Genomic DNA, 17,209 nt, shown 5'->3' with positions numbered 1-17,209 from the left:
AACTAGGGTACCTCTCTAAGTAGGGCAGGGCACACTTCCCGCAAAAGAAAGGATACTGCCAGGGACTGGGAGACCCCAACTCCAAACCCCTAAGAGCGGGGCTACTGCTCGAGATCCCCCCCCCGCCAAAAGGGTCCGGGAGCCCCTCCCCCATCCCCTTCCCCGAAGCCAGGCGACGGGCAGGCTGGCCGATGGCTGCCAGCTCCGGGCGCTGGGGCAGCCAGGACCCCCGTGAGCCTTCGCAGCCCCCCCCCAGCGCCCCCTCCCCAGGGCGGGCGCGGGGGTCCGGGGGGCGCCTCCTCACCTTCCCCTCAGCATGGCGCCCAAAAAAGACAGAGCGAGAGCGAGGGAGAGCGGGCGAGCGCCGCGAGGGGGGGGAAACGCATGAGGCCAGGAGAGAAAGCAAGCGAGAAAGAGCGAGCGAGCGAGAGACACCCACCGACCCCGCCCTTCCTCCTCCTCCTCCTCCTCCTCCGCTGCCCGGCCCAACATGGCGGCCGCCCCCCTTCCTCCTCCTCCTCCTCTTCCTCCCCCCGGGGACGCCGCCCCGGCCGGGCCGGGGGCCTGACCTGTCGTCAGGGAGCGGGAGGCGGTGGTGGAGGAGGTGCGGGGTGGCCGGGCAGGCGTCGGGGGAACACGGAGGAGGCGAAGGCGTTGATGGCGGCGGCGGCGATGGCGGCTGCGGCGACTCTGATGGTGGCGGCGGGGGGGTCCCGGGCGCGGCCTCCATAGTTCCTTTGGGGGGGAGGGGATGTTAATGCACGAAAAAGGACTGCTTGGGCGTGGCGGGAGGGGCACACTTCAGCTCTGAGGGCTCCTGATAGGAATGGGTATATATTTTTTCGGTTTCGGAATCACCTCTGCGCCGACCTCCGCGTAGGCCGCGCGGCCTAGGCCTTGGCGGGCCGCTCGCCGCCTTTCTTCGCAGCCCGCCCCTGGGGTCACTCGCTCACGGGCGCGGGGCCCTCATCGGGGCGAGAGCCCCCACACACACCTCCCCCGCGGGCCCGGAGGTGGGGGACCCGGGAGACACGGACACTGGTGGGTGGTTGGGTGTAATTAGCGCGGGCCGCGCGCGATGGAGCAAGCGAGGGGAGAGGGGAGAAGAGGAGAGCGAGCGAGGGGGTTAAAAAAAAAGGATTTTAAGGAGAGAGGAAACGGGCCGCGGAGACGGGCCGATTGTCTGCCCGCCCTAGGTGCCCCGGCTGCTCGGCCCCCGCCGCAGTCAGAAATTCACACAAAATGGCGGCTCAGCCCAGAGGAGCCTAAAGGCTGAGGCGGGAGGAAGGGCGAGGTGGGAGGGGGAACTGGGAGGCGGAGGCGGAGGCGGCGTCACGTGGAGGAGAGGGGCAGAGGCCCTTTCCCGACCGCCGGCGGAAAGAGCCGAAAGCCGCTGAGCGGGAGACTGGGGGTAAGCGGAAAGAGCCGAAGTGGCGATGGGGGTGTGGCTAAAGGATGTATGGAAAGTCGTGGGGACCGGAGATAGCCGAAGTGGACGAGGACCGGGTTTGGGCGGGGGAGAAAAACAAGGAACTGAGACGATCCGGAAGGAGCCGAAGGCGGCGTCCGAGGTGGGTGGCAGGAGCGGAACTAGCCGAAAGAGGGATTTAGACGGAAAAGGCCGAAGGGCGGGGCTCGGGAGGCGATTCGGAGTAAAAGAGTGGGAAATTCGCCCGAGAGCAAGCGAACCGAAAATCGCCAGCTTGAGGGAAGGCGGGAAGAGCCGAAAGTTTTAGGTGGGAGAGTGGGAGGAAAAGGATTCGGGCTACGAAGAGAAAAAAAATAACCGAAAGCTGGAGGCCGAGTGCCCTGAGTTGTAGGTTTCCGGAGTAGGGGAGGATGGAGCCAGGCCGGCCCGGAGCTGACGTCATTAGAGACCTCGGTCGGTGACGTCACTCTGGGGCGGTGCGAAAGGGGCGGACCTCGGTACTGCCTCCAGGAAGTTTCAGAACTTGGAGCGCGGTACCGGGAAGGCTCACAATAAATGCTCCACAAGAAAGCTATTGACCGGGTTCAACCAGTGTGTAGACGTAAAGTCCTTTGACCCTCACAGCTATGCAGTGAGGAACTGATACTCCCATTCTGGCGATGCAAACTGATTCCTAGTGTTTAAATAATTGTTAGTATTAGACTCTCTTTATGTCTAATAGTATAATAGTATTAGACATAAAGAGAGTCTCAGGAATTTTAATCAGTGCCGGCATTCCATTGCCTCCTCCAAAAATTCGTTCAGTCCTATTTACATCCAAGGCTCTTTGTTTAGTGCTTTTATGAGCTTCTTGAAAAGTGCCAAGCTCCGCGATAGGAACATTCTATCTCCCTGGAGCTGAAAAACCCATAACGCCCCGGGGTGGCCAGGGAGGCTGGGAGGGACTGGTGATTAGAAGGGAGACTCTATTATTTGGAGGGTGGTGGCACCCTGGGCAGAGTTGTTCAAGTTGAGATAGGAAGGAGAAGAGAAAGTTCCAGAGGGCGGAAATAGTTTATTTCAGACCTGGCCAAGTGAAGGAGCATTTAGGTTCCAGGAAAAGGAAAAATAAATATTAAAAAATGCCTCCGGGCCCCTGGATGGCTCAGTGGGTTAAAGCCTCTGCCTTTGGCGCAGGTCATGATCCCAGTGTGCTGGAATTGAGCCCCAAATCCAGGTTTCTGCTTAAGCAGGGAGCCTGCTTCCCCCACTCTCTGCCTGCCTCTCTACCTACTTGTGATCTGTCAAATAAATAAATAAAATCTTTAAAAAAAAAATGCCTCAAGCGGTGTGAAAGATAAACCTGGAGGTGAAGGCACCAAGTCACTTCCTGGTATATTAACCCTACCAAGCAGAAGAAATTGTCCCAAACGTGGTCTGCAACTTAAGCTTTTTGTAAGAGTAATTTACAAGCTCTTTCAGTGAGGTAATTTGCTTTTCTAATAAAAATATTGAAGCCGTTTGTGAATGAATTTTGATGGTATGAAATTTGTCCTGAGAAACCAGTGGTCCACCCGCTTAAGAGCAGACTGCCTGCCAGTCAAGACTCACAACCTTCAATCTTTTTCTTTTCTTCTGGATCTAGTCTATAATCTCATGATGATTAATTAGCCATTCTCTTCCCCCATCAAGTGTCCTTACTGTGAATAAATTTTCTAATTCAGCCACAAGAGATCTTTTTTTCCCCTTTAACGCATGGTTGTAATAAAATGTTGGCACATGCTTTTAACTAAGTTGTCCAGAAGTTTTCTTTAATACAAGATTAGTAAAGCAGGGCTGTAAGAATGGAAAAGAAAATGCTGCAAATCCTCTTTCCTCGTCCGTGCCTTGATTTCTGAATGCCCTATGTTCTAGTTATGGATGAAACAACACTGGGTGAGAACTTAGACCACATGGAGGACAGGACCCCGTCCTTTCAAGCTGTGGTCTCCAGCTGGTGCCATCTCTGAAGCTTCTGCAGGCCATTCCAGAATTCTAGACGGCCATCTGCTTTTAGGTAATGAAGAAAATGAGGGGCGCCTGGGAGACTCAATGGGTTAAGCATCTGCCTTGGGCTCAAGTCATGATCTCAGGGTTCTGGAATCTAGGCCCCCCCCACCCCCCGCATGGGGCTCTCTGCTCAGTGAGAAGCCTGCTTCCCCCTCTCTGCCTGCTTCTCTGCCTACTTATGATCTCTGTCCAATAAAAGAAAGAGAAAGACAGACAGACAGACATTTAAAAAAAAAAAAAGGAAAGAAAATGAGAACATCAGCAAATCCCGTGAGGCAAAAAGACTTCACGCTTTTTCAGTGTTCCACTAGAATACTGTCTAATACTGTCTGTCACACCCTTCTGACATTCTAGATATCACTTTTTTAAGATTTTATTTATTTATTTGACAGAGATCACAAGTTGGCAGAGGGAGTTGGGGGAAGCGGGCTCCCTGCCAAGCAGAGAGCCGGATGTGGGGCTCGATCCCAGGACCCTGAGATCCTGACCTGAGCTGAAGGCAGAGGCTTAACCCACTGAGCCACCCAGGTGCCCCTAGATATCATCTTTTTAAAAAAATTATTTATCAGAGAGAGAGCACAAGGTGGGGTGGGAGGAGAGGGAGAGAGGGCAGAGGGAGAGGCAAAGGCAGACACCATGCTGATCCCAAGAGCCTGGTATCATGACCTGAGCAGACAAAGCAGACTGAGCCACTAAGCGCCGCAGCCTTAGAACTTTCTTGGCTGATGAGTAAGAGCAAGAAGATTGCAAGTTTTAGCAACTTGACCTTTGTTTTAGTAAAGAAACTATCCCCCAAATTCCAAAATTCTTCCTCTGGACCTCCAAAATGTCTCTAAGCTTGGCAGACACTTATATTTTTTCCGAGACAAAATCTGTAATGGCCCTGCATCTGACCAATGCTTCCCTGGTGCCTCTTTCTACTCTGGGAACATCACGTTTCTGGCAAAGGATTTTATTTTTCTACTTACGGGGGTGGCTCTCGGATGTGTTCCTTTCACCGTAAATGAGGGGAGCTTTACACAGAAGTCATTACACCATGTGAAACACCAGAAGTTGGCTCCAGCCTCTGGAAATAACTAAAGAAGAAAGGAGGAGACTGTTGGCCAAAGAGCAGCATTATGGTATGTGGGATCTTGCTGACTGCCAACGCAATAGCTATTTCCTTTCTTTCTTACTAATCCAACCCTGGGTGAGGGGTAATGAAGTCCAGGCTAGATCATTGCATCTGCTCTGTTCTCAAGGAAATGATGTTGCCCCCTGGAGGACAGTTTGGGAATTATTGTGGGAAATTTGTGTTTATTTCCAGGTTGTCAAATGGTTCCAATGCGGACAGTATTGCTCCCTCCAGAGCGTTTTGGAAGTTTGCAGGGACTTTTTTGGACATCACAATAATGAAGGCTTGTTACTGGTGCTGGAAAACAGGGATCTGCAACATGACCTTGGTAATGAATGATCCTCTAATGAACAAAATTAGTGATAGTTTTTAAATACTGGAAAGAGGGGTGCTTCGGTGGCTCAGTGGGTTAAAGCCTTTGCCTTCAGCTCAGGTCATGATCCCAGGCTCTCTGCTCAGCGGGGAGCCTACTTCCTCCTGTCTGCCTCTCTGCCTACTTGTGATTTCTGACTGTCAAATAAATAAATAAAACTCTTTAATAAATAAATAAATAAATTCTGGAAAGAGCTGGTATTTCTTTTAAAGATTTTATTTATTTATTTATTTATTTGACAGACAGAGATCACAAGTAGGCAGAGAAAGAGGAAGGGAAGCAGGCTCCCTGCCAAGCAGAGAGCCCGGTATGGGGCTCCATCCCAGAACCCTGGGATCATAACCTGAGCCAAAGGCAGAGGCATTAACCCACTGAGCCACGCAGGCACCTCTGGAAAGAACTGTTTTACTAACTTATACTAAACTGTAATGCTGGACTTTTCCAGTTGTGGAATTGTGTGCATAGCCAGTTCATGTCAGACCTGGGAATTTATGAGATGTGTGCTACCACCTTTGGGGTAATGAAAATGTTTTGGGACTAGAAAGAGGTGGTGGTTGCACAATCTGGTAAGTGTACTGAACACCACCAAACTGTTCACTTTAATTTTTTTTTTTTTTTTTTAAGGGAGAAAGAGCAAGGGAGGAGCAGAGGGAAAGGGAGAGAGAGAATTCCAAGCAGGCTCCATGCCCCTCGAGGACTGGATGCAGGAATTGATCCCAGGATCCTGAAATAGTGACCCCAGGTAAAAGCAAGAGTCGGAAGTTTAACTCACTGAGCCACCCAGTGCCCCTGTTCACTTTATTTTTTTTTTAAGATTTTATTTATTTATTTGAGAGAGAGACAATGAGACAGAGCATGAGAGAGGAGAAGGTCAGAGGGAGAAGCAGACTCCCGGTGGAGCTGGGAGCCTGATGCAGGACTCAATACCGGTACTCAGGGATCATGACCTGAGCCAAAGGCTTAACCAACTGAGCCACCCAGGCGCCCCTGTTCACTTTTTGTTTGTTTGTTTGTTTTTTGGTCACAGATTTTTTTTTCCTGTGATCAGAACTTTTTTTTTTTAAGATTTATTTGACAGAGAGAGATCACAAGTAGGCAGAGAGGCAGGCAGAGAGAGAGGGGGAAGCAGGCTCCCCACTGAGCAGAGAGCCCGATGGGGCTCAATCCCAGGACCCTGAGATTATGTCCTGAGCTGAAGGCAGAGGCTTTAACCCACTGAGCCACCCAGGCACCCCAATTTATTTATTTTTAAAGATTTTATTCATTAATTTGTCAGCACGTGCGCGCGCTCCCTCCCAGGCACATGGCCAGAAGCAGCAGGAGAGATAGACAGAGGGAGAAGCAGGTTCCCCACTGAACAGGGAGCCCGATGCTGGACTCCATCCCAGGACCCTGGGATCATGACCTGAGCTGAAGGCAGATGCTTAACTGACTGAGCTCCCCAGGCATCCCATCCCGACTTAAGCATTTTTTTTTAAGTTTATTTATTTTTAAGTAAACTTTACACACAATGTGAGGCTCAAACTCACAACCCTGAGGTCAAGAGTCAGGGGCTCCATTGAGCTAGCCAGGTGCCTGCATATATGTGTGTGTGTGTGTGTGTGTGTGTGTGTGTATACATGTATATATATATATATTTTTAAAAGATTTTATTTATGGGACGCCTGGGTGGCTCAGTTGGTTAAGCAGCTGCCTTTGGCTCAGGTCATGATCCCAGCGTCCTGGGATTGAGTCCCACATCGGGATCCTTGCTCCGCAGGGAGCCTGCTTCTCCCTCTGACTCTGCCTTCCACTCTGTCTGCCTGTGCTCGCTCTCTCTCTCTCTCTCTCTTACAAATAAATAAATAAAATCTTTAAAAAAAATAAAAATAAAAATAAAAGATTTTATTTATTTATTTGACAGAGGGAGATCACAAGTAAGCACAGAGAGAGAGAGAGAGAGGAGGAAGCAAGCTCCCTGCTGAGCAGAGAGCCTGATGCGGACTTGATCCCAGGACTCTGGAATCATGACCTGAGCTGAAGGCAGAGGCTTAACCCACTGAGCCACCCAGGCACCCCATGTGTGTGTATATATATATATTTACATATATATATATATATTTTTTAAAATTTTTATTTATTTATTTGTCAGAGACAGAGGGAGAGAGAGCGAGCGAGCACAGGCAGACAGGCAGGCAGAGGCAGAGGGAGAAGCAAGCTCCCTGCCTAGCAAGGAGCCCGATGTGGGACTCGATCCCGGGACCCTGGGATCATGACCCAAGCCGAAGGCAGCTGCCCAACCAACTGAGCCACCCAGGTGTCCCAATATTTTTTAAAGATTTTATTTGACAGACAGAGATCACAAGTAGGCAGAGAGGTAGGCAGAGAGAGAGGGAGGGGGAAGCAGGCTCCCTGCTGAGCAGAGAGCCGGACGTGGGGCTCGATCCCAGGACCCTGGGATCATGACCTGAGCTGAAGGCAGAGGCTTAACCCACTGAGCCACCCAGGCGCCCCATGTATATATATATATATATATATATATTTTTTTTTTTTTTTAAGTAAGCCCTACACCCAATGTCTGGCTTGAATTCACGACTCTGAAATCAAGAGTCGTATGTCCCACTGAGCCAGCCAGGCACCCCTAATTGATGTTTTATTTTTTAAAATATTTTATTTATTTATTTGACAGAGAGAGAGATCACAAGTAGGCAGAGAGACGGGAAGCAGGTGCCCTGCTGAGCAGAGAGCCCGATGTGGTGCTTGATCCCAGGACCCTGAGATCATGACCAGAGCCAAAGGCAGAGGCTTAACCTGCTGAGCCACCCAGGTGCCCCCTAACTGATGTCTTTTAAACAACCCTATGAGGTCTTTGGTTCTAGCAGGAAGGGCAGGAAAAGAATTGAAAAACACCACATGGATCTTTGCTCCAGGGTTCTCCGCTCTGACTGTATTTTAGAATCATCTGGGGAGCATTTTGTAAAAATCCCAACGTCTCAGCTCCACCCCAGACCAATTAATCAGTCTCTGAAGGTGGGATCTGGGCACTATATTTGCTGCAAACCTCCCCAGATAATCCTAATATGCAGGTGGGACTGGGAACCACTGCCTTGGTTAATGGTTAGCAGTCACCTCGGTGGAAGTAATTATGTAATTCTGAAACCCAGGGGCCTGATCTATGGAATCACTGCTTTCCACTCCCTTGAAGTGAACAAAAATCTCAGTTTGGGCAGCTTCTCTGATTAGCTGTTGCTGAAAAACAAGCTGCCCCATGGGTATATATGCCATGGTCTCCACAGGGTTTCTGAGAGATATTTGTAGACATTTGTTTATAGCAACATTATTCACAACAGTTGAAAGGTTAGAAGCAACCCAAATGTCTACTGAATGGATGGATGGGTAAACAGAACGTGGTGTTTACTTCCAATGGAATATATTCATATTCAGCCTTTTAAAAGAAGATGGAGGGTTAGCCTGGGTGGCTCAGATGATTAAGCATTCTGCCTTCAGCTCAGGTCATGATCCCAGGGTTGTGGGTTCGAGCCGCTCATCGGGCTCCCTGCTCAGTGGAGAATCTGCTTCTCCCTCTGCCTCTCCCTCTCTCCCAGCTCATGCTCTTGCTTGCTCTGTTTTTCTCTCTCAAATAAATAAATAAAATCTTAAAAAAAAAAAAAAAAACTGGGGTGCCTGGGTGGCTCAGTGGGTTAAAGCCTCTGCCTTCGGCTCAGGTCATGATTCCAGCATCCTGGGATGGAGCCTCGGGCTCTCTGCTCTGCGGGGAGCCTGCTTCCTCCTCTCTCTCTGCCTGCCTCTCTGCCCAATTGTGATCTCTGTCTGTCAAATAAATAAAATCTTAAAAAAAAAAAAAAAACTATCTCTAAGAACAGGAGATACTGCTGTAGCCAACTGTGCAAAATGCAATGGGACTTAGTGAACCCCCCTTTGTTGTTATAATTATTTCTTTAGTTGGCATTATTTAACCCTGGAAATATTTGGAGTTAAATGTAGAAATTGTGAAGTGGCTCCGACCTCTGGAATTAATGTTTTGGTTTAAAAGGAATTTGTGCATATTTGGATTTTTATATGCAGGAAGTGTTTAAGAGAACCTGGCCTACTGATGCTCAAAATATTTCCCTGCACTGATTCTTTTTAAGACTAGAAAGAGAGCTCCTGCTCAAGAGAGATCATAAGCTGGGGGAGAGGCAGATGGAGAGGGAGAGGCAGACTCCCCACTGAGCAGGGAGCCTGACTCAGATGGATCCCAGGCTGGATCCCAGAACCCTGGGATCATGACCAGAGCCAAAGGCAGACGCTTAACTGACTGAGCCATCCAGGCGCCCCGGTTTTTCCCTGCATTGATTTAAAGACCTGGAGTGACTGTGAAGTTGTTTAGTCAAAAAATGTGTGTGTGTGTGTGTGTGTGTGTGTGTGTGAGAGAGAGAGAGAGAGAGACAGACAGACAGACAGACAGAGAGAGAGGATGTGCCAAAACTTCAAGTTAATGAATCTAGACAAAGGATGTATGAATATTCATTGGGCTGTTTTTCTGTAAGCTTAAAAATCTTCAAAATAAAAATCTATGGGTCACTCGGGTGGGTCAGTTGGTAGAGCCTGCAACTCTTGATCTCAGGGCCCCATGTTTCCTGTAGAATTTACTTAAAAAAAAAAATATTTTTTTTAAATGTTATAGGGGCAGCTGGGTGGCTCAGTCAAGTGGCTCCCTTCGGGCTCCCTGCTGGGCAGGAAGCCTGCTTCCCCGCCTCCCGCTCCCCCTGCTTGTGTTCTCTCTCTCTCTCTGTCTGTCAAATAAATAAATAAAATATTTTTAAAAAATTAAAATAAATAAATAAAATAATAAAAAGTTAGGGACGCCTGGGTGGCTCAGTCTGGTTAAGTGTCAGTTAAGTGTCTGCCTTTGGCTCTGGTCATGGTCCCAGGGGGTCCTGGGATGGAGGCCCACATTGGGCTCCCTGCTCAGCGAGAAGGCTGCTTCTCCTTCTGCCTGCTCCTCCCATGTGTGTGCGATCTCTCTCTCTCTGACAAATAAATAAAAATAAAATCTAAATAAATACATAAAGTTATCAAATAGTGTCAACTATTCTCATTGTGTTCCTGAACTTCAAGGCATCTGGACCCTTATCTCCTCCTATAGATGAGGTCAGGGGTGCCTGGAAGACTCAGTCCTTAAGCACCTGCCTTCGGGTCAGGTCATGATCCCAGAGTCCTGGGATCGAGCCCCCGAACCAGACTCCTTGCTCTGCAGGGAGCCTGCTTCTCCTTCTCCCACTCCCCCTGCTTGTGTTCTCTCTCTCATTGTGTCTCTCCCTGTCAAAAAAATAAAATCTTAAAAAAAAAACAACAACAACAGTAAGGGGTAAGGTTGTGGTTGGAGGCTGGATTGGAGATCAGGAAAGGAGTTAGGAACGGGCCTTTGCTGGGGACCAAGAAATATTTGGAAGAAACAATACAGACTTGAAGAGGCATGGGCCTCCCAGACATGATCATTTCAAAGAGAACCTCAAATCATTCTAAGCAAAGTGATGTTTACTCTGGACTTGTTCCTTTAGCTGACAGGATCCTGATATTTTATGTTCTCTATTTGCCTCAAAGTACAACGGTCATATACTGTAATTAACAAATAGATTACCAGTGGCTCCTGCGTGGCTCAGTGGGTTGAGCCTCTGCCTTAGGTTCAGGTCCTGGGATCAGGGTGCTGGGATCAAGCCCTGCACCGGGCTCTCTGCTCAGCAGGGAGCCTGCTTTCTCCTCTCCCTCTGACTGCCTCTCTGCCTACTTGTGATCTCTGTCAAATAAATAAAATCTTTATAGATTCTCAGTTTTATTTATTTATATATTTTTAAAGATTTTATTTATTTATTTGACGGGCAGAGATCACAAGTAGGCATAGAGGCAGTCAGAGAGAGAGAGGAGGAAGCAGGCACTCCTCTCATCCCAGGACCCTGGGATCATGACCCGAGCCAAAGGCAGAGGCTTTAACCCACTGAGCCACCTAGGAGCCCCAAATTCTCTGTATTAAAAAAAAAATCATTCATGATCTCGTTTCTTTCTTTTCTTTTTTTAAAAGATGTTATTTACTTATTTGTCAGAGAGAAAGAACCAGGGGAGGGAGAGGCAGGCAGAAGGAGAAGCAAGGAGCCCAATGAGGGACACAGTCCCAGGACCCTGGGATCATGACCCAAGCCAAAGGCAGATGCTTAATTGACTGAACCACCCAGGCGCCCCAAGCTGCGTGTTTCTTAAGGCCTGGATGGAGAAATTGGTTCAGCGTTTATTCCTTCCAAGCCGTCATAGAGTACAGATTCAAGGACGGGGATTTTGATTCCCCCCACTCAATATCGTTGAAGAATACCAAAGGATTGAAGAATATCAAAGGATTTGTGGGCGTGTTTTATTTTTTAATTTTTCAGTAAGCTTGAGGCACAACGTGGGGCTTGAACTCAAGACCTCCAGATCAAGAGCCGCATGCTCTACCAACAGAGCCAGCCAGGTGCCCCAGATTTGTGGGCCTGTTTTAAACTTCCCACAGAGTGTGTGTAGGAGTAAGGGTCAAGGAGATACCCTCAGGGAGGCAGAGTCAGAAAGAATGAGAGGTGCCTAGGTGGCTTAGTTGGTTAAGCAGTTAAGTGTCCGCCTTTGGCTCAGGTCATGATCACAGGGTCCTGGGATTGAGCCCTTCTATGGGCTCCCTGCCCAGAGGTCAGCCTTCTTCTCTCTTTCTGTCTGGGCCCCCTCCTTATCTGTCTCTATCAGATAAATAAATAAAATCTTTAGAAAAAGAGAGAGAGAATGAGCTTAAATTCTGGGTCACAGCAGGTGCAGCCATCCTTCCCACCTGGGGTTCTTCCCATGTTTTGTTATTTGAACTTTATTGACTCTGTAAAGCTCAGCAGAAAGTTTACATTCTCAGAATATCCTTTTTCTGACTCCAGCATGAAGTCAAACACTGTCATAGCTCTTTCTTCTTTTCCTTCACAGCACTTCACAAAGTTTCTATTTATATTTATGTGGCTGTTTTATCTCTCCCACTGGATTATGACTGTCCTTAAAAGCAGAGGTATGTCCATTTTTATCATTATTGTATCCCTGGGGCCTGGCACAAAGTCAAAAACATGGTAGGGATATGGTAGATATTTTTCAAGACTGTTTAGTGAATAATTCCTTTGCTGGTAAAATACTTCCTGTCTTCCTTATTAGCTGGTCAGCACAACACAGGGCAGATCCATGTTTCTTTTGTTCACCATATTCATGTCCTTGTATTGTCCTCTCCTATAATGAATACAGCTGTGTATGATCCATGGGATTTTACAGAAGTGGCAGTGTGTGACTTCCAAGGCTGAGTTATAAAAGACATTGATGGGGTGCCTCATTTGGTAAGTGTCTGCTATCGGCTCAGGTCATGATCCGATATCCTGAGGTCCAGTCCAGCACTGGGCTCCCTGCTCCGCAGAGAGTCGGCTTCTTCCTCTGCTGCTCCCCCTGCTCATGCTCTCTCCCAAATAAATATGTTAAAAAAAAAAAAAAAAGACATTGCTGCTTTCACCTTGCTCTCATGGATCACTCAGTTTGGGGGAAGCCAGCCCCCATGTCATGAGGACATTCACAAAGCCTGGCGGTTGTGCCCACGTGGAGTGGAACTGAGGCTCCCAGCCATCAGCCCATGTCAACTTGCCAGCCATAAGGAGTGAGTCACCTTGGGAAGGGATCTTTTATCACAAGCCATCAGATGACTGTAGTCCCAGCTGACATCCGACCCCATGCTCATGAAAGACCTTGTGCCAGAACAGCTCAGATAAGCTGCTCTGAATCCCAGACCCACAGAAACCATAAGAGATAATAACTATTTATTGTTAAGTCTCTAATTTTTTACATGATTTGTTCACATCTATAACCAAGAGTAAGCATTGGCCAAACATTTTTTTTTTTTTTTTGAGTGATATTGTGATCTTGGATGAATTCCTACCCCTTTCTGAGCCCCAGAGTTGTGGTCTGTAAAAGGGGATGAAATATCCATCTCTGAGGTTCATAGAGTATGTACCTCAGGGGCAAGATCGGAGCACATGGTAGAAGCTTAATATATCTCCAGAAGTATACCTCCAATGAAGCATGTGAGCCACACCACCTGGGTTTGAATCCCAGTTTCACTACTTCTAAGGTAAGACTTCGTTCAGGCTACTAATACTTAACTTTCCTGGACCTTAGACCCCTCAGCTGTGAAATAATAGTAACAAAAAACCAAGGGGCTGGGAGGGGGCACCTGTGTAGTTCATGTAGTTCAGTGGGTTAGAGCCTCTGTCTTCAGCTCAGGTTATGATCCCAGGGTCCTGGAATGGAGTCCCCCATCGGGCTCTCTGCTCAGCAGGGAGCCTGCTTCCCCCCCTCTGCCTGCCTCTCTGCCTATTTGTGATCTCTGTCTGTCAAATAAATAAATAAAATCTTTAAAAAAAAATTTAAAAATCAAAACAAAAAAAATTCTAGGGGCACCTGGGTGGCTCAGTGGGTTAAAGCTCTGCCTTCTGCTCAGGTCATGGTCCCAGAGGCCCTTGTCAGGCTCTCTCTGCTAGGTGGGGAGCCTGCTTCCTCCTATCTCTCTCCTCTGGCTGCCTCTGCACCTACTTGAGATCTCTGTCTGTCGAATAAATAAATAAAATCTTAAAAAACAAAACAAAAACAAAACCTAAGTAATCTCATAATCTCATAGAGAAAGAACTTGGGCAAAGCCCATTTTAACTCTGTGGGAAAGCAGTTACTTCTTTTTTACAGGGCTCTACCGAGCCTAGCACTGAGATCAATCGTTGACACATAAATGCTCAGTAAGTATTTGTTGAATGGATAATAGAAAGACTGCCTGAGGAAAATAGGTATAAGCTAATACTAGCCTACAAGACCCTACTGGATGTACCACTTGCTTCATCTACGATTTCACCTCTTAAAACCTGTCCTTCTTCTCTCTCTGCTCCAGACACCTTGCCCTCTCCATAGTTCCTCGACTATGCTAGCACATTCCAGCTTCAGGGCCTTTGCACGTGCTCTTTGCCCTGACTGGAAATGCTCCACCTCCTAGTTATTCTTGTTTATTCGATCCCTTCAGATCTCTATTCAGTATCACTTTCTCTGAGAGACCTTCTCTCTGGCCACTCCTGCAACCCTGAAGGTCTGTATCTGCCTTTATTTTTCTCCGCAGCATTTATCACGGCCTGATTCCCATTCTTCTTTGGGCTCCCCTCAACAGAACGTAAGCTCCATGAGGACAGGGCTTTGTCTATTTTTTTTTTTTTTTTTTTTTAAAGATTTTATTTATTTGTTTGACAGAGAGAGATCACAAGTAGGCAGAGAGGCAGGCAGAGAGAGAGGAGGAAGCAGGCTCCCTGCTGAGCAGAGAGCCCGATGTGGGACTCGATCCCAGGACTCTGAGATCATGACCTGAGCCGAAGGCAGTGGCTTAACCCACTGAGCCACCCAGGCGCCCAGGGCTTTGTCTATTTTATTCGCTGCTCAAAACACCCCCAATTCTGGGATTTCAGCAGGTGTTAGATAAATATTTGCTGAATTAATAGCCCCATAAAGCTACATTTGCGTATCTGCCGTCTCGGGTTGCTAAACCGCGCCATTTTGGGGCCAGAATTGGCTGAAGCCCCATCACGTGACGAACAGTCCCGCTGGCCCGCCTTTGAGGCTAGGGAAGTCCACGTGGTCCTGGGCTCTAGGGGCGGGGCGGGCCGTGGAGGAGGTCCTGCGCCGGCGCGGTCCCTGGCGCAGGCGCAGAGGCGGCCCGGGCGCGCGGCCGGCGGCGGTTGGCGGCGTGTGGGGCCGGCGGGTTGTTGCCGTGGGCAGGACCCGAGTGCAGGCAGCTAGAGCCGGCGCCATGGTGGAGAAGGAGGAGGCTGGCGGCGGCATCAGCGAGGAGGAGGCGGCGCAGTATGACCGGCAAATCCGTCTGTGGGGATTGGAGGCCCAGAAACGGTCAGGGCCAGAGCGGCTTGTGGGGCTGAGGGTCTGGAGGGGGCGTCTGGCCTGAGGCGTTCGCGGCCCTCATGGAGCCGGAGGATCTGATTTGAAGCGAGGAGGCGGGAATTACGTGCCCTGGGAGGGCGGCCTTCTTGAGAGAACTGGAGGGGTTGGTTAGGGGTGTTTCTGGAAGATGTGGAAAGCGGGGGCCTCTCAGGGTGGTGGGGAGGGTCGTTCCGAGGGAAGCCTCTGGAAGCGGCGGTGGGGGAGTCCTGAGGGATCAGGAAGACTCAAACTCAGGGACGCAGACGCCCGAAGGGAGTGGTGGTGGTGAGCGCTTGGCGAGTAGGAGGGTGCAAGGGAAGGATGAAGTGGGGGCGTAGTTCATTCATTCGGAGATTGTGGGAACCTATTCTCTGCTGGACGCTGGGGAGACTACCCACCGAACAGAGGCGAGCTTACATTCTTGTGGCTTCGAAAGGATGGGCCACCTGGAAAGAATGAATGTTTTTTGAGGAGTTTTGGAGCCAGTTATTTCTACTGAGAATCTTTTTTTTTTTTTTTAAGATTTTATTTATTTATTTGACAGAGATCACAAGCAGGCAGAGAGGCAGGCAGAGTGAGAGGAGGAAGCAGGCTCCCTGCTGAGCAGAGAGCCCGATGTGGGGGCTCGATCCTAGGACCCTGAGATCATGACCTAAACCGAAGGCTTCAACCCACTGAGCCAGCCAGGCGCCCTCTACTGAGAATCTTTTTTTTTTTTTTTTAAAGATTTATTTATTTAATTTGACAGACAGAGATCACAAGTAGGCAGACAGGCAGGCAGAGAGAGAGAGGAGGAAGCAGGCTCCCTGCTGAGCAGAGAGCCTGATGTGGGACTCCATCCCAGGACCCTGAGATCATGACCTGAGCCGCAGGCAGTGGCTTAACCCACTGAGTCACTCACCCAGGCGCCCTCTACTGAGAATCTTGAGAGGCCGGGAGAGACTAGGGGCTGGAGCTATCCGAAGAGGTTGCTTATTCCTAGGAACGGGGGTGTGTCTTGAGAGGACTGGACACTAGGGTTGGGGATACCTGGGGTACTTAATAGTTATTGGGGGACATGAGGTCAGATATTCATTGGGCACCTGCCAGAAGCACTTTTCTAGGCACTGAACATATATTAGTGAACTGGATGGACTTCTTGCCCACATGCAGGGTACTTTCTGGTGGGGGAAACAATAAACGTAAATAATATAATAGGTAATGCAAGTGCCAGGGAGAGGAAAACTGTAGAGTATTGACCCTCACACCAGGGTCAATAAAGGGTGCTGAGGTGGGAGAGCTATTTTGATAGGGAGGCCGGGGAAGGCCTCTGAAGAGGTAACATTGAGCCTCAGACCTGTGTGAAGGAAAAAGAGCCATGTAGAGAGAAAACAGCTGGTGTACAATCCTGGGGGCCGGAGCTTGCTTGGCAAAGGAGAGAAAGAAGCAAGGTGGTGGAACGAAATGAGTAGCTTTTTTATTTCCAGTGTTCTGGGAAACCCCCTGGAGAGTTTGAGCCTAGGAATAAAGCGATCAGGTTCGCATTTTATTTTATTTTATTTTTAAAGATTTTATTTATTTATTTCACAGCAAGAGATCACAAGTAGGCAGGCAGAGAGTGAAGAGGAAGCAGGCTCCCTGCCAAGTAGAGAGCCTGATGTGGGGCTCGATCCCAGGATCCTGGAATCATGATCCAATCTGAAGGCAGATGTCTAACCGACTGAGCCATGCAGGCGCCCCAGGACTTAGGTTTTAGGTGGTTATTCATGTCTAAGTAGAAGTATGAATGGTTGAGTTCAGAGTTGAGGTCTGATTGGTCGGGAGGTATGTGATGTGAGTCCAGAGTACAGTTAATTGATCTAGGGTAAGGAGGCAGGCAGGTGGAGAGAATTTAGCTTGAGAGGTGGGAGTTTCTAGAATTTTTTGGTTAAAGAGAATGTGTGTGTGGGGGGAGTGAGGTGGGGTGAACCTGAGTTTTCACGCTTATTTCAGGTGTGTGGGGTTTTATGCAGTTGGAGGGGGCATTGTGAGGTGTCAGCAAGCATTGGTCTGAGGATCCAAGGGGTCTAAAGTGGAATATTGGGAATTAAATGGTGGAAATGGGCTTGAGGATTATAGGTGGGGCTGATTGGTTTTAGGGACTGATATTTGAAGTAGGTTTGAGTGTTAGCAGGTCCAAAAGGGTTGGGAAAGAGATCCTAAGTGTATTAGGAGGGCTCATGGAAAGGGTGGGGGCAGCAGGTGGTTTTAAGGTAGGGCAAAGTTGGTGAAGATGAAGCTGAAATATAGTGAGAGAACT

The 17,209-nt window shown here is 48.8% G+C and overlaps 2 protein-coding genes across 11 annotated transcripts in view; one reads left to right on the top strand and one right to left on the bottom strand.

Moving 5' to 3' along the window:
• The window catches only part of ZC3H4 (zinc finger CCCH-type containing 4), a 41,829-nt gene extending 40,581 nt beyond the window's left edge, over positions 1-1,248 (bottom strand). For 2 of the 6 annotated variants that reach the window (XM_059382522.1, XM_059382528.1), the window contains exons 1-2: positions 859-1,248; positions 570-735 (exon numbers count right to left, since the gene is read on the bottom strand). In XM_059382522.1, the coding sequence (XP_059238505.1) occupies positions 570-730 (161 nt within the window). In that variant the 5' untranslated portion in view covers positions 731-735; positions 859-1,248. The other 4 variants (XM_059382525.1, XM_059382523.1, XM_059382524.1 and 1 more) reach the window with 4 other exon arrangements.
• A 79-nt stretch (positions 1,249-1,327) lies between these two features.
• Positions 1,328-17,209, top strand: part of SAE1 (SUMO1 activating enzyme subunit 1) — a 92,572-nt gene continuing 76,690 nt past the window's right edge. The window contains exons 1-5 of one of the 5 annotated variants that reach the window (XM_059382532.1): positions 1,328-1,411; positions 3,323-3,464; positions 4,764-4,899; positions 5,569-5,686; positions 11,917-11,995. Coding sequence is in view for 1 of the 5 variants with exons in the window: in XM_059382529.1 (XP_059238512.1) it covers positions 14,804-14,901 (98 nt within the window). In the remaining 4 variants the exon portion in view is untranslated. Of the gene's footprint in view, positions 1,412-1,453; positions 1,572-3,322; positions 3,465-4,763; positions 4,900-5,568; positions 5,687-11,916; positions 11,996-14,700; positions 14,902-17,209 lie in introns of those variants that run through there. The other 4 variants (XM_059382531.1, XM_059382534.1, XM_059382533.1 and 1 more) reach the window with 4 other exon arrangements.

This window comes from Mustela nigripes, chromosome 17, assembly GCF_022355385.1.
Source record: "Mustela nigripes isolate SB6536 chromosome 17, MUSNIG.SB6536, whole genome shotgun sequence".
Lineage (NCBI taxonomy): Eukaryota > Metazoa > Chordata > Mammalia > Carnivora > Mustelidae > Mustela > Mustela nigripes.
Note: the sequence above shows the minus strand (reverse complement) of the source record. Positions and strands in the feature narration are given on the sequence as shown.